This window comes from Mastigoproctus giganteus, chromosome 6 (assembly GCF_048544385.1).
Source record: "Mastigoproctus giganteus isolate SK-2022 chromosome 6, ASM4854438v1, whole genome shotgun sequence".
In the NCBI taxonomy this organism is placed as follows: Eukaryota; Metazoa; Arthropoda; class Arachnida; order Uropygi; family Thelyphonidae; genus Mastigoproctus; species Mastigoproctus giganteus.
In genome coordinates, this window is record NC_143580.1 from 125,726,325 (window position 1) to 125,737,801 (window position 11,477).

The window sequence follows — 11,477 nt, forward strand, 5'->3', positions numbered from 1 at the left end:
TAATCGCAAATGCAATTAGATCGAGTTTACTACCAGTTTATAACAGATTTCACTAGCAGAAACGCAACTGGATTTTTATTGTTTTATGGTAGTAACTCCTAGAAATGTGAGGTGTTAATAGTGTATCTCTGCCTTTATGGTGTTGTTTATTCAGTTGCTACATGCGCGCAGCTTTGTTTATGCGTATCAAGCGTGCCTCCTCGTTTTGTAATTGTGCTTTATTCCCTAAAAATGAGTAAAATACTTAAAAGGTGTGAAAAGGAAGCGTCCTGGTGAAGACACTGCAGATTCAGAGAGAAAAAGAAAAGCAATTATCGATAAACAGAGGCGGACTGGATCAAAAATTCTTACCCGGGAAAATTTATAGTGGCCTCATACTATGGTTTATGGCCAAAATCACACCGGCCCACCGGGGTTTCCCCGGCAAGGCTTATGGCCAGTCCGCCTCTGTCGATAGAGAAAAAATATGAAATTGTGAAACGCTTTGAGCGAAATGAAAGACCATGTGATATTGCACGTGCTACAGGCCTAAATGAAGCAACGGCGAAAAGCACATGACAATTGCAAACTTGACAGGTTGAAAATTGAAAAGGGCTCAATTGTAAAGGGCTTAAAAATTTTAGAAAACATAGACTCCAACGAAGAACGCGTTATAGCTACAAAGCAAGGAATAAAAAAATTATTAGCTTGCTACGACGAAATTCTGCGTGAAAAAAAGAAGGCGCTGTGTCGTCAGACGAATTTGTTAGATTTTATGAAGCCATCGACATCGAAATAACTTTATTACGTAAGTCATTTGTTTTTTTAATACATATTTTGTATTAATATGTATAAAGAACTGCAATTTTATTAATATTTTTCTTCTAAAGTAGTGTTTTTGTTAGTCCTTGGTCCCAATTAAGCAAAATTTATATGTATTTATATGCAAAGTTGTACCCCGACTTACGCGATTTTCGTCGGACCCACCTATCGCGTAACTTCGGGGTATTACTGTATTATAAACTGGCTGGAAAGAGATCTGTTAAGAGACAACCTCAGCAGAGATAGCATGAGACAGTAACAACCCCAAGGCCTAATATATAGTCTGCCCCTGACATATGTAAGAGATATGTTCCAGGACTTCTTATGTAAGTCGAATTTTACGTAACTCGGGAATGGCTAATAAAATATTGCTACTATATCCCTGATATGCCAAAATTACAAAAACCACATAATATCCTCAGAAGAATGAAGAAAAATAGTTATGTACCATAACAATTAAAAACCTTATCTGGTTTTTAACTGGCACAAACCTTATCTGGCAGCAGTGAAGTAGTACCGCTTTCACTTATTCTCTTAAGCGGCACCATGATAACGGTCAAAATGAAATTTTCTGTAAAGAACTTCACATGGTCAAGTTCCTAGAGATGCTGCCACAGCTTACGACATGCAAATGATGCACGCACTACACAATGACGATAATAGTTTGATGCGAAGTCGTCGAAAATGATTGGACAACATGAATTTCAACTTCACAATAACTTGGTGTGTAACTAATATTACATACAAAATGCAAACAAAAGCTCTCTAACAAAACTGAACTAACTCTACAATGCAGAAGGAAAGGATATAGAAACAAAGGGCTAGAGTGTAATTTTCTGAAGCAATAGCCGATGGAACGCAGACTGCGTGGCTTGAGCATTGTGGGGGTTTCTCTGAAGTGCTTTGACACAGTTCACCTTTCTCAACCACGTCAAATATTTCATCAGAATTTTTAAAGCAGAAAATTAAATGTTAACCCTAGTTTTTTACCTAGATTCTAGTTACAGCGCGTTATTATTATCCAACATAGTTTGTATGGAAGTGAAAATAAAAACTTATACTTATTGTCCTTTTATTCAACTTCACTCTTAAAAATTATACTCAAAATATCTTTACTATTTTACCAAAAAAATTTACGTAACTCGGGTTTACATAAGTCAGGGACTAACTGTATAAGGAATTTGTACAGAAATATTGCTGCATTATTCATATATTTAAATATTTATAACTACTCTTTCCCACATTAGAGATAAAGCCATTCTCACAAGATGTGTGACATCACACATATATCCCGCCCTTCTTTATGGAACTGAAGTCGGCATCAGCAGCCCCACTAAACATAAAAGCTCTCTACATTGCAGAATCCTGGTATCTGAAATGGGCCAACCATAAACTTCACCTCCTCTCAGCCATCCAAACCACCGATATGGCAGCCACACTCATGATTTGACATTCAGGACCAGCATTTTTAAAGCAGAAAATTACATTTCCTTTGTGCTGCAGATGGCAATGGGTCAGATTTCACATCCTAACATTTGGGATACATAAGTCTGGAGGATTCCTCCACCAAGCCTGTGCTCATGAACTCACCTCCTTACAACCACATAGCCTTGGGAAATAGATTCCTTCTTAGAGAGTTACTGCCCATTGAAAATGCAATAGTTGATTACCCCTTGAACAAGATGAGGAGCAATCAGCTGTTGAGATACCTGACTGCCCAATCTGATTGGTAGACCTCAGCTTATTGCAAACTGTAAGCTTACTATTCTTAATATAATTTATACCTATTTGTATTTATAATTGTATATAAGTTGCAAAACATATGAATGCTGTTTAGTCTAGAGCTTTTTCCATTTTCTGCCTAACTTTTAAGCTTTCTGTTCAGTAGTTTTTCATATGATCCAAGATAAAATTTAAAAAAAAAAACTTTAATAACTAGGGACTATCTGGTGGATGGAAAAACAAAATTTTTGTTGAATCAAGCAATTAGTGGCTGTACTGAAGAACAGTTGATAAAATATGATATCTCATGTTACTGTTTTTCATCACTGAAAAAATAGAATACACTATCTCTGGTAAAGAAATAAATTCAGCTTGATACACATCACTAAACTTGAGTTTTATGATTAATTAACAGTTGACTAAAACCTAAATCATGCTGTATAAACTCCAAGATTAGATCATATATAAGAAATGAGTTTGTAATTTTTATTTTTAACTCTGACCAGATGAAAGTAATTACTTGAAACATGATTGTTTTTTTTTTTTTAGGAGCATTAGCAACTAAGGCCATATTGCTCCGGGAATATGCGGTGGTCATTCCCTGCCCTTTCTGCATTTGATGGTCATGGGCTTGAACCCCGGTCTAATCAAGAAGCATGTGCTATGCACTGCTGCTCCTGCCCACCTGCCTACGGAGGCACCTGAAACAAATGAAGTCATTGTAATGTACAATCTACAGTAGTGAAGAATATTCTGACTCTTGCTCTCTCTCTCTCTCTCTAGGGTTAACTTGGGAAGTTTTGTTGGGTGGTGCAGCATATAAGCCTCAGGCTTCCTTGTACCATATGCCTAATAATAATATCTCTGGAGAGATGTTTTCAAATGTTTTCTATTAACCAGACATAAAATGCATTCAATTTTCACCTTCCTGTATTTTATATTATCTCATGGCAGATTATGGAATGTCTTTTTCCATCGATCCACTTATAACTAATTTCTGCAAAATCTGAATAACAATGCCTGTCTCAATATAACAATGTTCTAATCTCTCTCTCTATACATTAAAAAAGTTTTCCTCCTACTGATATTTATTCAAGCCAATGGGAGCAGAGGATGGGGGAAATTGTCACTCATTTGAGCCAATGGGAGATGAGGGCAGGAAAATTACATCACTTATTCGAGCCAATGGGAGAAGAAAGCAGGGCGATTACATCACTACAAACGTGCAGGTAAATAATTACATTGTTGTCTTCCACTGTCTAATACATGACTACGCCTGGCATCATTTTGTGTTCCATTGTAATGTCAGCTTTTTTTTTTATTTTTTATTAACACAACTGTATATACATTCTCTAATATACATTAATCAATTTATATACAATATTTATATACAAATTTTATATACAAATTTTATATACATACTCTTATATATACTGAAGTCTTTCTGTACATTTGATTGTGTGTGTCCTGATAAGAAGGGTGGCTCCTAGACATAAGCCCATCTCCACCTTTTACTCCTGTAAAATCTCAGAATGTCTGCAAAACAGGCCTGAAAAAGAGTGTTATTTCAGGCCATTTCGCCACCAGGGATTAACCAACACCTGGATCAACCATTCTCGGAGTGTGCTGTAATGCACAAATCCCCCACCTACCGGAAGTAGTGCTATACTGGTAGGTGCCAACAATTCTGCCCCCAAGGCTGCCCAAACTTGGAGGCCAGCGAAAAAAAAAAAAAGAGAGAAAGTTTCCGAGATCTTGGAAGATTGCTCTGCTTAAGATCCTGCATAAGCCTGGTAAGCCTAAGGGGGATCCTCGATCATACAGACCTATTTCTCTTTTGGCTAATCTTGGCAAGTTGTTTGAAAGGTTGCTGGCTCCTCAAATTGTTGATATGCTGAATGAAGGTCATGTTATCTCGGATTGTCAATTTGGTTTTAAACGGGGTCACTCAACTGAGGAAGCTATTTTGATATTAATCAATTACATAAAATCCTCTCCTGAGAAGTATGTCTTGGTTGTGTTTGTGGACTTTGAGGGTGCTTTTGATTCTGTGTGGTGGGAGAGTGTGTTAACATCCTTAAGAATGTCTCGATGTGACAGATACATATATGGAGTAATTCGTTCTTACTTCTGTGATAGGCAGGTGAGGGTCTATGCAAAACATCTGATGTTTGGAAAATATATCAGTCAAGGGTGCCCGCAGGGATCTGTTTTGGGTCCTATATTTTGGAACACAGTTTTGGATCAGTGGCTGAATAGGCCTAGTGCCTCAAGATGCCTGCAGGTGGCGTACGCGGATGACCTGGTTGTTGGAGTTCCTGGTGGGTCTAGATTGATGCTGGAGCAGAGAATACGAGATGTTCTGGAGGACCTTTCTGAGTGAGCCTCCTTAAACAAATTAAAAATTTCATCTAAGAAAACTAACTTCATGGTGTTTAAAAAACATTTTGATTATAACCGTCCGCCCAGAGTATTGTTAAATGGAAGACAAATTCCTTTTGTGTCTAGCACTAAATACCTAGGAGTTATTTTGGATGACAGGTTGGGATTCCATTTGCACGTATCACACCTCAATGATAAAATCAAGAAATTCACGTCTTCGGTGATTAGAATCTCCAAAAAAGAATGGGGACTTAACAAACGAACGATGTCACTGTATTACAAAACTATCTTCCTGCCAATTGTTGCTAATGCGGCTGGTGTGTGGTTGGGATCAGTGATTAAAGTAAAAATAAAAAACAAACTCATGTCATTACAAAGATCTATGTTGTTGGCCCTATTGCATGCCCCGAGGACGGTATCTACGGCTGCGCTACAGGTAATTGCTGGATCTATTCCTCTTGATACATTGCATATTGTGGAATGTTATATGCTATGAGAAAGGAAATCCCTGCTAATTATTTGGACATTTCCATCAACCTGGATGCCAGTGTTAAGGAGGAGAAACTTAGAATCTGGAATGAACTAATAGAGATTTGGAGGAATCGATGGATGTCGTCGGAGGTGGGAGTAATAACTAGGAATATTATTCCTGCTGCGGACTTTGCTACTTCTAAAACAGTTTCGTCATGGTTTTGTCCTTCAATGTTCACCAACTATGTGCTGACAGGACATGGGTCCTTTCGAGACAAATTATGTTCATGGGGTCTGGAGCCAGATCCGTGGTGTTCTTGTGGCGAGGCAGAAACTTGGCTGCATACACTGTTTCATTGTCCATTTTATAATGTTGAGAGGCGTCGTCTTTCGAAATGATTCCTGATCTAGCTGAAAACAACGTGCAGGAGTTTGTGAACGGACTGTCTAATTTTCGGGCATTGCAGGTTTTTGCTGCTGCAGTGTTCTCTAAGAGATCAATTATAAGGAACCTATCAGAAAATGAACTGGCAGTGTATGTTGGGAGTTTTGCTTGATTGCATCTGGGCTTGGGAGCCTCAGACCTGGAAGCTTTATGTCAATAGTATTGCACTTTTTCTTTTGGGTGTAGAAACAGGTTAATGTTTCTAAGTGTTATTGTTAAGTTAATGTCTTCTAAGTGTATGTATTTGCTATTTACATGTAAATATTTGTATAATGTTGCTTTTGTTTCAACAAGTATACATTGTTCTTAGTTGTAATGTCAGCTGACGAAGGGACCCGATATAGTTCAGTATTTTTTAAATATTTTAACTAACGTATAGGTTTGTGCTATAGCATCATGTTTATACGTAGCCAACTAAGTTGGCATCATTTAAGTATATCTCATATTGTGAATGCCTTCACAAGTTGCCATGATATTGCACTACATCGAATAAATAACGCTTCTCTAATAGAGAAGACTACTGTTACTTATTCTCGGTGGATACCACCACCACCCAGATGGCACCATTTCAGAACTTACTGGCTCTTCATCTCTGGGTGGGCAGGTACCCTGGTGTTGCAATGATGCAACACCAGGGTACCTACAACCTATACGCTAGTTAACTTCTTTGTAGCCTGAGGCTATTGCCCTAAATAAATTATGTAATTTTCAGTTACTGTACACCATCAGGCATCTCTCATATTGTGGAGTTATACTTCACAACTGGGTTGTCATCATTGCAACACCAGTGTACTTGCCCACCCACCGATGAAGAGCCAATAAGCTCTGAAATAGTTCCATCTGGGTGGTGGTGGTGGTATCCACCGAGTATAAGTAACTGTAGTCTTCTCTATTACAGTAGCATTGCTTATTTGAGGTAGTGCAATACCATGGCAACTTGTTGTGAAGGCATTCACAATATGAGATATACTTAAATTATGCCAATTTTGTAACTACTTAGTAGTTGCTACATATTAACATGATGATATAGCACAAAATTAGTTAACTTATTCGTAACCTGAGGCTATTGCCCTAAACAAATTATGTAAATATTTTAGTCCTGCTCTTTCGGATGCAACAATATTCCTCATGCATTATGGAAGCCAAAACAAAAGGCCTTTTCCTAAGTGACCTATGTAAACGCAGGTAAATAATTACATAGTGATATTTATTCGACCTTGAGAATGCCATGGGGTGGGGTAGCCAATGGGAGAAGAGGGATGCAGGTTACGTGGTACAAGTGGATGGGGCAATTATGCCACTACAAATGCACAGGTAAATAATTACATAGGCTATTTCCTGATTAGATATCAATCAGTGCATTTCAACGGCCATATCTTTTATGTAGAAAATATTTGACTTACTCTGTCATACCTCTACATGTTATGTAGAAAAGCATGCGTTGGGGTTGGCAAGCAAAGTGAGCAGGGGGTAAAGCCCCCTAGTTACTTATTACTTTAGAAACTTTAGAATGTGTTTGTTATAATTATGTTCATTAGGTGGAAAATTATTTGTTTTCAATAGAAATACAGATCCTTTCCAAAAAGATGCTTCAATTTAAATTGAATATATTTATCAAAATACACGACGGAGACCCATTATTTCTTGTAGTGTCAGCAGTATCATAATAACAAGTCATATGAAAAAATTGTAAATATATGCACTATCCACATCCAAAATGTACCTTGTTGCCTTTGTAAAATCTATAATCATTCTTCACAGCTATTAAAATTTCTTGCTTCATTTCTTGAATTATATGTGGATTGTTTCTGTAATCAGTTTAACTTTAAGAAGATCCCCCCATAACAAGAAGTCACACAGGTTTACCTGGGAATACTAAAAACATACAGGAAATGGTTAAACAAAACCCACTCATGAAAATGCTCTGACGATGTTTTCAACTGTAAACATTTGACTTGACCACAAAAAGCATTTTGTTTTATGCAGCCAAGCTCCATCCTGAAAAAAATTAGTTCAGTGAAATTTAAACCTGTTCTTGAAGGGATAAATTGTTCTTCAAGAAGAAGATTCAGATAATATTCAAAAGTCTTGATGTCATTGAAAACATGGCCCAATGATATTACAAATGAAAACATTGTACCACTGTGCATTTCTGTTAGTGAAGTTGAGCCTCCATTATTTTATATATGTTTTCATTCGTACATACATGTTCTGCTTATTAACTTAGCCATCCATGCCCTCTGTAAAAGTATAGTGGTTTTGCAACTTGTTACTTGTTTTGAGAAGTCTGGGCCTGATTCTCATTAACAACTGGAGGAATTTCTAAAATCCTCTTGAATCGAGGCTGTAGTTAGTCAAATTTTGTATATGTAAAACAGTTTCACATCTTTTCAAACAATCCTGAATGTTGATGATTCTTTCAATTCAAGTTGTTGATTACATTAATTGACTTTTCAGTACTCTGAAACAGTTCTGACTACCCTCTTTTTTGCCAAAAATATTCTCATTATTGACAACAGGTCCAGTTATTTCAAAATGTCTTAACCATCTACTTACTGCAACTCTGAATGGAGCTTTTCCTCAATCAAATTCACATCAAACTTGAAAACAATAAGTTTTGCAAACTTATCCTCTAAGAACACAGATTATCCCGTTCTATATGACATCTTATTCAGTATTGCTATCACAAAGTTAACAGAGAAAAACATTCTCAAGAGCCCTGTGTTTGCTGTCAGTGTACTCGTTTATTTATTTATTTATTTCAGTAAATTATATACAATTAAAACTGGGGTATATTTTTGGAAGATCCCGTATGAAGAGAGAGAAACTGTATTTTTTTAAAATAAATTGTTTTATCTTTTAGACTGTGAAATGGAAAAACTGACACCACTGGATTCTGAACATTTATTTACCTGTGGTTATAAAGATGAAGATGTATATTATGCAGTGAATGACAAGAATCATTCATAGTGTGTGCAAATGTATATAATGGAATATATATTTTGTTGTGTTACAATTATAGTTTACTAGAAATTGGAAATAATTGTTGGCAGTAATTTTTTTGTGAAAGCAGAGTCATGTAAATTAATTTGTATGTAATAAATAAGGTTTCCTTAATTGTGCTAAAAAAATTGAGTAATATCCCTTTGATATTATTTACCAATACAGTATGTTCAACAGTGTTTTGACATATACATATTTCAATAGATAATTAAAATTATAACATAAACACAAAATATAACAAATATGTGTACAATAAAATGTATCGTAACATAAATATATTATAACATGTAAACCCTATATACTGGTGGTACTACTGAAGTAAAAATACCTAAACTGTTTAAATAAAATAAATAAATTACTATTGTGGCTATGTCCTTGTGTAAATCAAGGACTTGCTGTACTATAATTTAACAACATTATCATATGTTCTCTTCCACCTAGTCCCCCTCTTCAGGCCACAATACTCATCACCTTCTATCGTATCATTCAGAATTCCAATTTGCCTTTTTTCTCTTGGTCTCTTGCCCATCACCATCCCTTCAATTAATTACATCATATAACAAACTGTTCACCCCCCCCCATGAATATGTCCATTCTAGTTTATTTTCCAAGTAGTCTTTAATATACTTCTATTTTCTCATATCCTCCTCAATACTTCCTCATCCATAACTCACTATACATTCCCTCTTTAAATACCTGTTCTCTTCTCAAATCTGACCCATTTTCTGGTTCTGATTTACAAACTACTATTCCATCATTTGTTAGCAGATTGTCAAGATATGTATGTGCATGTATTTATCCACTTTAATATCTTTTTATCATCCATTTTAATTGTTTTTTTTTTTTTTTTCTTTCAACTCTTTCCACCATCGTAACCTCTTATCAGAATTTATTTTCATTTCCTTAAGTTTCCTTAAATCTGTAACCCCATTCAGGGGTGGGCAGAGGGGGCATATGCCCCACCCTTAACCAAAAATTTGAAATTAAAGAAAAAGAACACAGGAGGATTTTAAAAAAAAATCTAAAAAGCTTGGGCACCATGCTCCCCTTACGATAATACCTGGATACGCCACTGACCCCATCTCTATTAGCTTCTGTATTTACATTCTCCTTCACAATCCCTCTCCTTCCACCATCACTCTCACAATCTTCTTTCCATCACTTTTAATACTATTACAGTATTCTACATATACACTTTATTACGACGATGATAATTTGAACCGTGGGCAACAATTTATGCAAAAATATGTAAATTTAAGATGTTGCAATATGTGAAAGAAACTATAAATCCGTGTGCTCTGACTAGTGTCCAAATCATTTCACTAGCAATGAGAAACAGGCAGGATCTTGTGAACTCGTAAAGAGGTATGATTTTCAGTGTGCATTTAACAGGTGCTACAGTAAGGAGAAGGATTGCATTGTTGAGTGTTCAAAGATTAGTGTCATTTGAGTAATTAATAAATGAAAAAATTGTGACTGGATATATACGGTGAGAGAGCAGTGCTTGGCATATGGAGCAGATTATCAAGTTTAATAATCAAAAAAAATTATGGAAAAATTAACCTCTACATTTAATGTGGGGAGATCATGAGGTGCCAGTCTCCACACCTTGTATAAACCCTGCAGAAAATACACTATATGCAGATCTTCAAAAGCAACAGACCTCAGAAACCATCTGTAAATATGGCTACACTGGTACCAGGAATTGTAAGGGGTGAATGCAGGAGAACTGGAGATAAGTTATGTTGTTTGATGACTCTTGATTTATGCTTTTCAGCACTGATGCTGAAAAGCTGAGTGCACATATGCAGCAAACCACACAATGCACTAGAATCAACTCCTTCCCCTTCCCCACCCTCAATCCCACTGGAATGCACCTTGAACACCACAGCATATCTGAACATCATTGAAGATCAGGTACACCCAACAATGTTTCATGTTTACTCCTGTGTACAGGGATACTTTCAAGATGACAGTGCAATCATACACTGCACCAAGTGTGCAAAAATTTAATATTTGGGTGCCCAGTATCTCACTCTTGATTCCATTCTGCATCTTTGGAATAAACTGAAATGGAAATTTCATCACTACAACAGGAACAGAGAACAGTTTTGTTACATGAATGGTTCTTTATGTCTCCTGTTACTTTTTCATACCTTGACTCCATGATAAACATAACGCAAGTGGCAAATTCTTTTGTTTCTGAGGTAAGGAGGGTACCTATCTCAAATTAAAACTTCATGCATTGCTAGAAGAATTTTAGTTAGTGAAGAAATTGTTGGTTACCCTAGAAAAAAATAAACTGGGAGCTTGTCAGGGTCTTAAATGTCTGATAATCTGCCAGGTGATACCCCAATTCAGGACCCAGAATAGCGAAGTGCATACTGCTCCAGTTAAAAAGGATTTAGTAGGAGGCTCCGTTGTCAGAGAAATAGGTAAAAATTTTTGAGGATAGATGGACTAGGAATAGGATGTATCCACCAGGAGCAACAAATAATGATGTCACCAATAGATTGTCAGATTTTAAGAGGACTAAAGAGAGGATTATTATTCGTGTGAAGATTAATAATATTAAACACGTGCAAACTGATAATTTGTTGGATGAATATATGACCATGCTAAAAAAATTCACAGATTAGGTCAGAATGTTTGT

At 36.3% G+C, this 11,477-nt stretch overlaps 1 protein-coding gene across 6 annotated transcripts in view; it reads left to right on the forward strand.

The window, feature by feature from the left end:
* Nucleotides 1–8,879, forward strand: part of Vps16B (Vacuolar protein sorting 16B) — a 456,530-nt gene extending 447,651 nt beyond the window's left edge. For all 6 annotated transcript variants that reach the window (XM_090375324.1, XM_090375325.1, XM_090375323.1 and 3 more), the window contains one exon: nt 8,685–8,879. In XM_090375324.1, coding sequence (XP_090231450.1) covers nt 8,685–8,705 — 21 coding nt within the window. In that variant the 3' untranslated portion in view covers nt 8,706–8,879. The remainder of the gene's footprint in view (nt 1–8,684) is intronic.
* Nucleotides 8,880–11,477: the final 2,598 nt, after the last annotated feature.